Source organism: Daphnia carinata, chromosome 9 (genome assembly GCF_022539665.2).
Source record: "Daphnia carinata strain CSIRO-1 chromosome 9, CSIRO_AGI_Dcar_HiC_V3, whole genome shotgun sequence".
Taxonomy (NCBI): domain Eukaryota; kingdom Metazoa; phylum Arthropoda; class Branchiopoda; order Diplostraca; family Daphniidae; genus Daphnia; species Daphnia carinata.
In genome coordinates, this window is record NC_081339.1 from 242,762 (window position 1) to 257,500 (window position 14,739).

At 40.3% G+C, this 14,739-nt stretch overlaps 1 protein-coding gene and 1 long non-coding RNA gene across 3 annotated transcripts; both read left to right on the forward strand.

Moving 5' to 3' along the window:
* Positions 1 to 281: 281 nt before the first annotated feature.
* On the forward strand, positions 282 to 1,467 carry LOC130697313 (uncharacterized). Of its 2 annotated transcripts, none has more exons than XR_009002803.1 (6): positions 282 to 365; positions 444 to 553; positions 747 to 850; positions 918 to 1,014; positions 1,097 to 1,255; positions 1,321 to 1,467. It is a non-coding gene; the product is annotated as an uncharacterized LOC130697313 (long non-coding RNA). The 2 variants fall into 2 exon arrangements; XR_009002802.1 differs by having other exon boundaries at positions 1,162 to 1,255.
* A 6,813-nt stretch (positions 1,468 to 8,280) lies between these two features.
* LOC130697273 (uncharacterized) lies at positions 8,281 to 13,047 on the forward strand. Its single transcript, XM_057520204.1, has one exon. It carries the CDS (start codon positions 8,281 to 8,283, stop codon positions 13,045 to 13,047), a length of 4,767 nt encoding a protein of 1,588 aa, XP_057376187.1.
* Positions 13,048 to 14,739: the final 1,692 nt, after the last annotated feature.

Genomic DNA, 14,739 nt, shown 5'->3' on the forward strand with positions numbered 1-14,739 from the left:
GACTACCTGAAAAAGGTTCAAACTGCCTTTGGCAAAGCTTAACCTTTTCCTTTCCTTTTGCCATCCGTTTTATCATTGGTCGTATTGACATCACGTGTTTTTTTTCTACCTGGAAAAAGGTTCGACTACCTGAAAAAAGGTTCGACTACCTGAAAAAGGTTCGACTACCTGAAAAAAGGTTCGACCTGCCTACGGCTCAGCTTAACCTTTTCCCATTTTATGTTTTTCCTTTTATTAGTCATTTCCAATCACCACATTTCGCATTTTAGCAATCCTTTCCACCATCATTGACACATTGACGTCAGACGAAATTCAGCTACCAAACGACGTAGAAAAAATCGTCCGGCTGTCATGTTTTAACTAAGGTAAGCGATTTCTTATACCACATTTTTTCCTAAAATTCAACATTTCTGTTTGTTTCAATATAATTTTCATTTGAACAGGTGATAATTCAGTTGCCAGTAGTTTGTTTTGATGTCTCTTAGCTCTCCCAAAAGACAGCCATTGGATGTATTGTAATAGAAAACGTTTTTTTTCCTGCACAATTAAACAGGTAACATCCTACATTCAAATTTATATAACTCATTTGCAGATATTAGCCTGCAACAAGTTACATTACCCTCAAGTTAACGTTGTTCAACTTTTTCAACATTGTCCAGTTGAACGGGCTTGGCATTTCTAATTCAGTTTTATTTTTAGATGTGTAAATGTTTGTGTTGACTAATTTACTATTGCCTACATTCCAGAACAGCAGTGGCATCATCTGAAGTCAACAAATTTCTTTCGCTCACATTTGATCAACAAAAGGCAATGTCACCTTATACGTGCACAGCACTACTGGTCTACGATAGTAATCTTTTACATTAAGTTTAACAAAACATGTTTGCTTAAGGTATTCAACATGTATTTTTCATCAGGTACCTCAAACCTCCACATATAAACATTCAACAGGAACCTCCATCCTCACCCGCTCTTCACTTCCACTTCAGTTCTCCTTCAACAGGTGTTGATATGGTATGGTAAGCAATAGACTATGGTTTACGTTCTCAAAAAGTGTTGCTTCATCTGAATCACACAAATTTTCTAATATTTACAGGTGAAATATTACTTGAGTTTCAATCTGCAAATTTTTCAAACACACTCTATTTGCAACTTTCACAGTGTAGTGCTACGTGAAGGAGGACTGCTGAGCAAAAAGTGTAATACCAGACTTACAGGTGACAAGCATACAGCAAATAACAATGACAGCATTACAGTAATACCACAACCAGTAATATAAAACAAGCATCATTCAACCTTTCATTGTTCATTTGTCAATAGGTACCTCATTGAAACGGTGACGCAAGGGCAAAAACAAAAAAAAACCTTAAAATACTTTAAAAAAACCTGCTGCTTCTTTGGTTCCGTTACATTTTAACAATGTTGGTGCAATACAGTGACAGGCTGCAGCTTGTATTGGAATATGAATTGGCAGTTTCTGAAATTTGCAAATTGTGTTCTAAAAGTGACTAATGCAGAACAAGCTGCACTCAGATGCTTGCTGCAAATTTCACAAACACAATTGGTTCCCAACTTTGTTTAGCCGTGAACAATGTGAGAAAACGATCGTTTACTAATTCAATTGTGGCCCATAAATCAGATACCGACGGAATAGTGCAAGTATTATAATTTCAAAGTAAAAAAAAACCGTTTCAAATAATTCACAAACGCTTAGTTTTATTAGTCTGCTGTTACAAGGAACTACCGTTACAGAAAAGTCGCCTTTATTTACAATTTGGTTTCAGGTTTTTCAATTTTATCATCCATTTGTTCGAGTGCCACTCTCCTGCATGTGAGCAAATGTACGTGTTGCCGTGCCAAGCCTACCATCGTCTCCATAGCTGATGCGTGCATGAAAGCCCTAGGAAACAATGGTAATTTTGATTTAGAACATGCGATTCATATATGATTTTAATATACAACAATATAGGTTTTAGCTGCAAATATACACGATAATTAAACATGATTTAATGCATACTTACTGTTTTGCAGCAGTTCTCGCTTCTGCTAATCTCTTCTCCATTTCCTTCATTAAACTGATGGCCTGGTTCTCTGGATACTTGCGATATCGCAGCAGTGCCGCTGCTTCCTTTTTCTTTTTTCTTCGATGTTTTTCTTCTCCTTGATTTCCCTAAGTTTTTGTTCTATTTCCCTGCTTTCACGATTGATTTTCCTCTTTTTTTCTAACAATTCCTTTTCGATCATACTACCTTCTTCTTCGTCATGGTGTTTATCTGTTTCTTCCTCTACTTTTCTCTTTTCTGTATTATTTTCATCTCCATCATTACCGGCTTCACCTACTTCTTTCTCTGCGATTCTCTGCTCCATCTTTCTTTCATCTTCACGCTCACTATCTCTGCCTACTTTTTCCTCTATGTTTTTCTTCCCGTCCCCCAGTGCAGCGACCGAAACTTGATTTTCTTCTTCTTCTTCTTCTTCTTCCATGATCGTTTCAAAGACAGACACAACGACTTCTTCGTCAACGAGAGGCATTTGCGACAAAATGTGGTCTACACTATCATCGTCTGACTCCATGCTTTCTATTGAAGAAACTAGCTCTTGTGAATATGCTGACGCCATTAATCCACTTTGACAACTTTTACTGGTGTGCTTGATTGAAAAAGAAATACAACGCGGCTAGAGACAACGTTTGTAACAGTTTTCTTCCTAATACAACGAGTAAAGTTGCTCAACTAAAAGCCGTCCCTTGCTTTCATTTCACACCGCATGAAAAACAAATGTGTGGCTAATTTAACGACCGGAAGATGGCATAGTTAAGCAAACCAACTGCCATAAGCCACACAAGAAATCAGCAAACACAGATTGCACGTACTGAGAACGGTTCATCAATTAGTAATCCCTAAAATACATTCTGAAAAGTTTTTTTTTTCAATTTTTCCTCCGTTATCTTCATTGGACGACCCTGACAACAAATAACCAAAAAAAAATCATTTTTTTTTTATTTAAAGTAAGTATTTGTATTTGTTGTATGTATATATACTATGTATTAGTTGAATTGACGTGACATTCAGTGTACGTTGGCCAACATCTTGCAATTGAACCAAGAAATTGGTAAATGGAATGCTGTGTCATACAAATAGGGAAAACTACATGTGTTTCCGAGATTGTAAGAGACCACTGCCGTGTTCTATCTTTACAAACCATTTCAGAGTTCCTATTCAGGAACAGTTCCTGTAAACACTAGAACACACACCTCCACTTTTTTAGTTTTTAACAGAAAGCTTTTTTGCAATCGAAAATTAATATTTCACATTCGCAGCAATTTATTTGGGTTTGAAAATTGTATTTTTCATAAAGATGTTTGAACAAGACTATTTATGGAAGACATATAGCATAAAGATTGACTGCGTACAACATTTCTTATAGTGGAGTGGTCTATTTTTTAATACTGACTGCGTTCCAAGTTTTGGGGGAAGGCAACAATGTTCCAACTTTGAACAGAATAATTCATGTATGCCAATTAGGGAGCAGTTACTCACCATCTGGAAAAATATTTATTTTGTGATTGATATTTCTCATAGACATATTCACTGCGTTCCAAAGTTTTTGGGGGACCGTTACATTTTTCAACTTCCCAAGAATGAATGTATTGCTCATAAAGGGAATGCTTTATCCACACATTCCAAAACAAATTTCTCCTGGATAACATGTGTATTGGAATGGTAGTGCTTTTCAACATTTTCACAGAATTTTATTTTCAGTCGTGGATTTTGGTAACAAGAAGGTTGACTGTTTTTCAAAATTTTCAGGGGACGTTCCAAGTTTAACCTTTAAAGTAATCTATTGTGTTTATCAAATGAATTGTTTCAAAAAGATTCTGGAACGCAATCCATTTGTGGAGGAAATATGTAGCATAAAGATTCACTGCGTACAACATTTCCTAAAGTGGAGTGGACTAAATTTTAAGACTGACTGCGTTCCAAGTTTTGGGGGAAGGCAACAATGTTCCAACTTTGAAAAAAACAATTCATGTATGCCAATTAGGGAGCAGTTACTCAACAACTGGGAAAAATATTTATTTTGTGATTGATATTTCTAATAGAAATATTGACTGCGTTCCAAAGTTTTTGGGTGACCGTTACATTTTTCAACTTCCCAAGAATGCATAAATTGTTCATAAATAGAATGTTTCATCCACACATTCCAGAACAAATATCTCCTGGATAACATGTGTATTGGAATGGTAGTGTTTTTCAATATTTTCACAGAATTTTATTTTCAGTCGCTGATTTTAGTAACAGGAAGGTGATGATGACTGTTCTCCAAAATTTTCAGGGGACGTTTTAAGTTTAACCTTCAAAGTAATCTATTGTGGTTTTCAAATGAATTGTTCAAAAAGATTCTGGAACGCAGACTATTTCTGGAGGACATATGGAGCATTAAGATTGACTGCGTACAACATTTCTTAAAGTGAAGTTGGTTCTTTAGCTTCGTTTAAAAAATAGTCGGTTAATTCTTTGATGAATAACATTTGTAATACTATTAAACGATTAAGATTTCACACAACTGGCTTTTTTCTCCTTGATTTGGTAATACTTTGACTGCGCTCCAAGATTTAACAGACACGCTACATGATTCAATTTTCAAACAAGAAATTTAGGTTTTTTAAATGGAATGGCACATTAAAAATGTTGGAAGACATCCCTAGCAGAAATTCAGAGGGCAAAAACCCCTCCAAACTGGAAGACAGTCCAGCGGGCCTTGTTTGCAGCCATAACAGCCTCCTAGACTGGTATCGAGGACGGTAAAAAAAAAAAAAAAAAAAAAAAAAAAAAACCCGGCCGTTAGACTCAGCCGGGGCTCATCTTCTGTATCGTTTCGTAACATGGGACTATTGTTTGATTTTTTAAATGACTGATTTCACTGATAAATCCAGTTCGTCCTGGCAACATACCAACAACAAAGACTAGAAAGGCGATGTGGCCAAACATGGACACAGAAAAAAAAACATCATTTAAGACATTTAGACAAGAAATTTGTAACTTATTCGATGGTTTGAAATCTCTTATGTTCTTTTCCAAGGCAGCAATTTTGGAAGTTCGGCCTCGTAAATAGTACTAGGTACTGGCGCTTCAAAAGTTGGCTGGTTGCGCGAAGACCTAGCTGCCTGAGCTTCAACGGGTGTTATGCTTCTTTCTTCGCGGTATTTTTCTCCACTTTTCTTTCTGCACGTCTTTATCTGTTCCAATATTTTTATTTTCTTCGTTTTTTTGTCGCGCCTTTGCGTTCGCAACGACTAAAATAAAAAGAAGGAAAATTAATTAATGAAATACAATGTAGCATTTTATTTAGAACTGAAATGAGGTTCATAAATATCCACTTGAGAAGAAATGAGAAAATTAAAACTATCTCTCAGGACTTTGCCTACAAGTGGATTTGCAGATATGTTTCTTACCGTTGTTTGTGAAGATGGAGGCACGTCATCATCCGACAAATATTGAAATTCTATCTGTTTGCGCTGCTGTGGCCCTTTGTTCGCCACTCTTGCTACCTGAATTGTAAAATAGTTTAGAATTTTTAAGTTTGAAAATATCTTTGTATATGTAATGTAATTACTTTGAATAATGTTGATGACGGAACTTGTTCTGGTTGCCGTAACAACTGTAGGCGGACTGGTGTCTTCACTGATCATACCTCTTCCTTTTTTGTGAGACACGTTTTCCTTACCCCCAGGTTCTTTCACAATCGGAAATGAAATCCTCGGCTAAAGGACGACCAGCAGCTGCCTCTTTGACAACATGCTTTGCTGCAATAACAACATGAAAATTAATTTTAGAGATTACAATATAATTTAAAGAGAAACTTACCAGGCTTGTTTCTGGATTCATAATATTATAAACATCGTATTGCCAAGTATTGAAATTTTATGTTTTCAAATTGCCTTCTGATGTTACATGGTGGGTATAGCAAAAACTTGTGGTCCGTTGATAACCAGTAACAGGGCACAAAGCTGTAGAGACATAATGGATTGTTTCAAGCCCTTTCTTTGTTTAAAGAATGGCTCTTTGTATTTGGAAGCTTGGTCTTTTCAGTAGTAACATATCTTCCACACCATTCACAAAATGGTCTTCCTTCCTGAGGGATAAACATTTAGAACCACAGAAAATGTTTAATAATAGTATAGAACATTGAAGAAAAAGTATTGAATGTTTCTTGCAACGTGTGACTACGTTATCGTCAACTACACGATCCATAGTAATCTTTTGAACATCAAAGCTTTGTAATGTTAAATTTGCACTACGAATGCAAAAGACTGCACTAGACGTAAAATATTAAATAAGAAATCCAACCTGAGTGTAATTTAGCGTTTCAGAACAGTAGCAATAACGTGAGTCTCTGTCGAAGAACTTCAAGCATTTCTGTGAAATACGTACAAATTTCATACGGACAGCATGGGCGTTGCCAGTTTTCCAATTTCGGGTTTTTTATATAAGTGCCATGTATTGGGAAACCATTTTCTGTTGTATTCACAGTTACTTTTAAATTATTTTCAATTCTTTTAGTAAGGTTATTTGATTGCTTAGAATTCTGCATGTTACAAAGAAAAAAAGGAATGAAAGTTAGGTATTTCATGCCTGTTAGACGTAATCGATTTCCTCCAAAGCAGACGACAACAATTCTGTTGTCTGAATGCTAAACAATATTGGATCATGCCTGAATGCGCAAACCGGAAAACGTTATTAAAATTGTACCAATCTTATTCCGCATTTATAATTTATTTATTAACTAGAGAAGATTAGTCAAGATACAATCCAAAACAACTCAACGGTTTTGAAGCAAAAAAATTGTAAGAACATAGGCCAGTGAAAAAACGAGTCTAATACTGGTTTTTTGTATCCACATCAATCCCAATTTTTGCAGAAAATTTGAGGACATATTAGGCACGTATTAGACATAACAAAGGCCAGTATTAGACGAGTATAATACTCGTACAAAGCGTACAAGAGACCAGTAAAAAATGAGCCCAACATTGGTACCAGGACTTTGCGTCCATAAAATTTGTGGAGTATGGAACAAAAAAGGAAGTTGAACTTGACCAAAAAAATGAGTCAAAATTAGAGTATCGCGGACGCAGACCCCATCTGGACACCAAGTTTCTGCTAGGGATGGTGTAGTATACCAGAATCTTGGAACGCAGTCATCCCAGAAAGACATATCCAACATGACACTGATTTCAATTGAATGAAAACGCAAAAATATACTTCTGTGCTTATTTGAAAATTTCACCTTTAATTAAAGTCTGCCCAAACAAGGACCTTACTGCTTTTTCACATTAATTTTATTTTTTGTTTATTTTTTCCTTTTATTAGAAAGACGTCGAGTTCTTCTATACTGCCACATCGAAATTCTTCCGTGACGCATACAACCGCCCCGCTGCAAACAAGAGCATCTGCACTTGAATATTCAAGTAAGTAAATATTTCCGTCATTCTGGTCACTTGAGAACAGTCCTTCAATACACTGAAGAGATCGTGTTACGTGTTTTGGCAAGCAACTTTATAAGGTTTTAGCAGATAACACTTTGAGCAACCATCTGGTGCGATGTCTTGAACGGTTCTACTTACCAATCATTGTTGCTATTGTTTGTGTTACTGTTTCTGCTATTGTTTGTGTGGACCTCCAAAAGCCCCTTCCCATCAACTATTAAGGAACCACGAATTATTTGCTAACAGAGATGCCACCTCGCCGTCAACTGACCGATACTGAAAAGGAGGAAAAAAATAAAAAACAAAGAGAAAAAAGAGCTCAAGAAGCTGCAGAGGCCAAGGAAAAGCGTTTAGAAGACAAAAGAAACAGGGCTAAATACCTCCGTGATGAGAATAAACGGACTTTAGAAGATCTGGACCGCAAAAATGAAGAAGAAGAAAATAGAAAGAGACTGCGTCAAACGAAAAACGAAACAGAAAGGCCAGCACGACTAAACGTTGAGGCTGAAAAAAGAGGAGAGAGTCGATCTAATGAACCAGAAGAAGTGCAACAAGATAGGCTACGAGAGCAAGCATTGCGACAGCAATCCCTGCGTGAAGAAGAAAACGAAGAAGAAAAACGTGCAAGGCTACAGGACAAAGCAAAACGGCAGCAAACTCTGCGCATGGCTGAAACTGTTGAAGACAGGAAGATAAGATTGATCGAAGATAACTTGCGACATCGACTCCAACGCGAACGATGTACAGCAGAAGAGAGACTTTCACGTGCAACGCTGGATCGATTGCGTCACCAAATGTATCTCATCGATGAAACGCATGAAGAGGCTGAGGCACGGCGGGAATTCAACAGAGAACAGACTGCCAGCTACAGAGCGGTTGAGATAGAAGACGAGACAGAAGAAAGACGAGAAGAAAGTCGTATACGGATGGAAACACTCCGTGAGGAGCAAGACGAAGACGAAGAATTACTTCGCGCAATAAACGCATTGGAACATGCAGAGATTATGGCTCTTGAAACAGAAGAAGAACGCACTTTCCGCGAACAGTTGTTAGCTGCCCGCAACCGCGATGGAGTACCGAGAACTCATCGTGCGGCTTGCAAAATCTTTGTTACTGAAGAGAGCGTTCCATTGCATGAGTGTGGGGATATGGATATTTTGTGCGGAGAATGTAATGCCATACATTTCAAGGGTGAGCAACCAACAGACAAGAAATTTACTCAATGCTGCGGAAAAGGCAAGGTAATTCTTCCACCTCCAAAGGAGTGCCCTCAACCGCTGGCTAAACTGTTGCAGAACGACCATCCAAAGGCTAAAGCGTTCATGACCAAGATCCGCAGCTACAACAGCGCACACGCTTTTGCATCGTTGGGAGCAAATATTTCATCACCAACAGGGCGTGGACCCTATTGTTTCAGAATCCACGGTCAAGTGTACCACAACACCACAACCGTCGGTCCTAATACGAACAATCCCAAGTACGCCGATCTTTATTTCATTGACGCTGCTCAGGCCAGCGAGTTCAGATCCAGTTTCTCATCAAATGCAGGGTGCTGCAGGAACTTAATGGAAGAATTGGACGCAATGCTTCGAGAAAAGAATCCATACGCAGCCATTTATAAGATGATGCGTCAAGTGCTTGAAGAAGAATACCGCCGAGCCCAACATGAGAATCTCCCGCATCAAACAGTGGGTATGATCATCAGCAGTGATCGGAAAAATCTCGACAAAAGACGTTACAACAGCCCGATGATAAACGAGATTGCAGTAATTTTCAAAAGCTCTAACGGTGAGCCGCCAGCGAAAAGGGATATCCGGGGCCATCTCTTTATTCCAGTCGTGGGGAGAAAATTTATACAAATAGACACACAACAACCCATGTGCGACCCCATGACTTACCCTTTGCTATTTCCTAACGGGGACGACGGATGGCATGTTAACATGCCTTATAGCAGAACCACACGTCGCGAAAGAGAGGAAACAGCAGCGCAAGCATTGGATGGGAATGAAGAGGACGAATTCAATTTCCAAAGGCTCAACGAAATACTGCAGATGGTAAATCCACCATTAGAAGCCGTTGATGGTAACGACCCGTTAGTGGAAGAACCAGAACCGGAACCAGACGAGCAAATTGATAACGACGAAAATGATCCACAGCGATTGAATCGTGGCGGAGGAAAACGGAAGAGGGTGACGCAGTGTGAATTTTACAGCTTTCTGATATCGATTAGGAATTACTTTAACAACGTCTTGGCCGGCGGACCACTCACTCAGCAATGGTTGGTAGATTCTTACGTCAAAATTGAAGCCAACCGCGTGAAGTACATCCGCGAACATCAGGCAGAACTTCACGTGGCTCAATACGATGGTCTCTTGGACTACATAAACAATCGTGCAGAACGAGAAAACTTGACGGTCGGATCATTTCACGTTCTACCATCGAGTTTCATCGGTAGTCCAAGAGCGATGAAGCAAGCGTACCAAGATGCAATGGCTATCTGCGGAAAATTTGGCAAACCCATATTTTTCTTGACGTTCACCTGCAACCCCAAGTGGAAAGAGATCACGGCCAACATTCCCAGTCATCTGACGTCGTCTGATCGACCCGATATAGTAGCAAGAGTATTTCGACAAAAGATGATTGAGTTGGTCAACGACATTGAAAAGCGCCAGGTGTTGGGATTTGCAACTGCACGGATACACGTCGTTGAATTTCAAAAGCGAGGATTGCCCCACTGCCACATGCTTATTTGGATCGACAAGCGTGACGCCCCCGCTACAGCAGAAGATGTCGATGCAACTATCAGCGCAGAAATTCCAGAAAGAACTACGCATCCGAGACTGTATAAAATCGTCATGGCCCACATGATTCACGGTCCATGTGGGTTAATCAACAAAAAGTCCCCTTGCATGGACGGAGACCGATGCTCAAAGTCTTTCCCAAAGCAACACAGCCAAGAGACCATAGTCAACGACAACGGCTATCCTACTTATAGGCGACGAGATACAGGAGTTGTACATTACTTGAAACGAGGACAGATGGATTTCACAGTGGACAACAGATGGGTTGTTCCCTACAACCCTTGGTTATTGCTCAAGTTTGATTCCCACATCAACCTCGAATATTGCGCTTCCATCGTCAGCGTCAAGTACATCTTCAAGTACGTCTACAAAGGGTATGACTGTCTGAAAATAGATCAAAAAGTGGGAACATATCAGCTCGAAGACGGGGACAAACCCAGGGTGGAGTGGGACGAAATAACATCCCATCTTGATACGCGGTACGTCAGCGCCCCAGAAGCTTGTTGGCGAATATTCAAGTTTCCACTTTCTGACCGTTCGCACGCCATCTATCGCCTGGCCGTCCATTTGCCTCGAGAACAGCCCGTCTTTTTCCAGCCAGGAAACGAAATGCAAGCCGCCATGAATGCCGCCTCGAGAGATACCAACCTGACTGCTTACTTCAAGTTGAATTGCATCGATGAAGACGCCCGTCAATATTTCTACAGAGAAATACCCCACCATTACGTTTTCGTCAAGAAAACCAATTCGTGGAAACGTCGGGCGAAAAGGGCGAAGATCATCGGTCGCCTATACACGGTTGGCGTACGGCAAGTTGAACGTTATTGCCTTCGGTTGCTTCTCATCAACGTCAAGGGGCCAACGAGCTTCGAAGATCTTCGAACGATTGACCAGGTTGTCCATCCTACATTCAAAGCTGCAGCAATAGCTTGGAATTTGTTGGAAGATGACATCGCTTGGGCTAGAGCCATGGAAGAAGCGGCAGCATTTCAAATGCCTCTTCAGCTGAGGCAGCTCTTTGTCGACATTTGCCTCTTCTGCAATCCCTCTGACGCTCTGCATCTCTTTGAAACCAACCTGACCCATCTGATGGAAGACTTCATAAACAGCGGACTCGAAGTCAACGTGGCCAAGAATTTGACGTTGAAATGGATTCAGGATAAGTTACGTCTCCACAATCAGACCATGGAAGATCTCTCCTTGCCTATTCCTGATTTCTATCTGATAAACCAAATGATCGATGTTCAGATAGAAGAAAACAACGAAAACACTCGAACAGAAAAGAGAATGATTGGCGAAATGCTGCTGGCTCAACTCAACGACGGGCAACGCGCTGCCTTTAATCAAATAATGGCTGCCGTTAACGATGTCGACAACTTACATCCGCGACAGTATTTTCTGGATGGTCCTGGAGGAACGGGAAAGACTTTTCTCTACAACACCCTCATAACCGTCCTACAAGGCCAAGGAAAGCAAGTCATCGCAGTGGCTTCAACAGGGATCGCATCGACTTTGTTGCTAGACGGGTCAACTTACCATTCTCAATTTAAGATTTACCCTCCAATAACAGAGACGACAAGGTCGAAAATCGAAGAAGGAAGCTACAGTGCGCAAATGATCAGGAACGCCAGCCTTATAATTTCGGACGAAGCTACCATGAAAACCAACCACGCCCTCGACGCGCTCAATCATCTTTTCCAAACCGTCATGAATAATGGTGTTGAACCCTATGGTGGTAAAGTTCTCTTGCTCGGTGGGGATTTTAGGCAGTGCTTGCCCGTTGTGAGACACGGAAACAGAGTCAAAGTCATGGAAGCGACCATCATCAACAACGCTACCTGGCATCTTTTCCGACAGCTTCGATTAGTGCAGAACATGCGCACCGAAGCCAGTAGTCAAGATTTCGCCGATTGGCTTATTCGACTCGGAGACGGATCCTTGCAACAAACACCGCGACTCAACGACCCAGAACTCATCGAAATTCCGCAAGACTTTCTCAACATTCGAACAACTTTGATCGAACACGTATTTGGAAATCCATCGGATCTCTTAAACGAAGGCGTGACTGAACAAATTTGTAACCGAGCTATCTTATGCCCCAAGAACGAAGATTGTCTCAGGATCAACGACAAGATTATTGGAGAGATGCCTGGCGCACTTAAAGTCTGCAAAAGTATTGACACCATCGATTCAGAGGACCCAGAAGAAATATCCAACTACCCTCCAGAAATTTTAAACACCTTCAACGTGTCTGGGTTACCTACGCACCAACTCAAACTGAAAATAGGAGCTATCGTCATTCTCTTAAAGAACATTGACTCGCGACAGGGACTTTGTAACGGCACGAGGCTCATCCTCAAGGCACTCCGCGAGAACCTCATTGTAGCAGAAATCGCGGCCGGGAAACACAAAGGGCACAATGTCTTCCTCCCACGGATGTCCATGTCTCCCACCGACTCTGACTTGCCCTTCAAACTCAAGAGGTTGCAGTTCCCTGTACTTGTGGCTTTTGCCATGACCATAAACAAGTCGCAGGGACAGACCTTCGACCGAGTTGGGATCTACCTTCCGAAAGCCGTTTTTAGCCATGGACAGCTTTACGTTGCATTCTCGCGGGCGACGTCAAGACAAGGTGTCAAGGTTCAGTGCGAAGAAACCGAGAAACAAGGCAAACTGCTTAGAAATCTTCCGCATTCTACGGCAGAAGAGAAAAACAAGGTATTCACCAAAAACGTTGTTTACAAGGAAGTTCTTCTTTAGTAGTAAGCCGCCAAAAAACGAAAAAATCAACGACCCATTGATATCGACAAACATAAAAAAGAGGAACTAAATTCCGCCTCGGTTTACGGACCAAATAAGGAGCACGGGCAGGGCCTTGGGGGCAGTTCCCAAGTGCGCTCAACCGTGAATTGTCTATTTATTTTCTTTGACGAAACAAATGGTAGGCGCACACTATACATGATTGAATAGATGAAAAGTGATTTTTTTTTCTAGCTGCGAAAGAGGTTCCACTGCCTGCTAAACGGCTTAATCTGCCTCCAGTTAGGGTTAGCCTTTTTTTCCCTCTTTCCATCGTCTTCCGCCATCAGTACGAATGAAAATCTACGTCACACTCGACTATGGGGGAAAAGGTTTGACTATTTGAAAAGGGTTCAAGTGTCTCCTACTGGGATTAACCTTTCTTTTATTTTCATCAGGCGGTTGTTGTACATGAACAAGAGAAAAACGAAAAATAGGTAGCAAAAATCAAATAAGAAGACAGAAATCGCTGAAATATACAATACCATAGGGCAGATACTTAAAACTAGACTCTACCTATTACCGTCCTGGGACGGGCCGCCATATACTAGTCTACTATCTTTATAAAAGCCAAAGGTCTATTTGTGGGAGGAGTTTGTTTGTGTATCTGTCTGTGTGTTTGTCCGAAAAACCTAACGGCGTGCGCACGCCGTCATTGGTTCGCGATCAGTCACGTGTCGTTTTTCTACCTGCTAAAAGGTTCGACTACCTGAAAAAAGGTTTAAACTGCCTTTGGCAAGGCTTAACTTTTTCCTTTCATTTCGCCATCCGTTTTTTCATTGGTCGTTGTGAAATCACGTGCTTTTTTCTACCTGGAAAGAGGTTCGACTACCTAAAAAAAGGTTCGACTACCTGAAAAAAGGTTTAAACTGCCTTTGGCAAGGCTTAACATTTTCTTTTCCTTTCGGTATCCCTTTTGCCATTGGTGGTGTTGACATCACGTGCTTTTTTCTACCTGGAAAAAGGTTCGACTACCTGAAAAAGTGTTCGACTACCTGAGAAAAGGTTCGACTACCTGGGAAAAGGTTCGACCTGCCGCGGGGTAAGCTTAACCTTTTATTTCGTTTCCACTTTTCCCTTTAATTAGTCATTCCCAACCTTCGCATTCCGCATTTTAGCAATTCGTTTCCACTATCATTGACACATTGGCGTCAGACGAAAAACAGCCACCGTGATTTAAACAACAAACAACACAAAACTTTCTGCTGTGATATCTTAATTGGGGTAAGCGATTTAATAGAACACATTTATAAAAATCTGCATATCTGATTTGCAACCTAATTTTTACTTTACGATGAACAGGTTTTAATTTATTGGACAGTAGTAGTGTGGTTTAGTGTGAGCTGGTTAATCTCAGCTCGCTCAAAAATAAAGCCATTTGATGTATTGCAGTGAAGAAATGTATTCCTTTCCTGCACATTTTAATAGGTAACATGATACATTCAAATATTTATGACTCATTTGCAGAAGTAAGTAGTTCATCACCCTCAAGTTATTTTGTTCAACTTTTCCAACAACGTCCAAGTGAAAGTGCTCTGCCTCCCTATTTTAATTCTATTTTAAAATGTATCGATGCTTCAGTTGACTAATTGGCTGCCTTTTACATTTACAGAAAGATAGTGGCTACAGCTGAAGATCACAGATTTTTTCTCT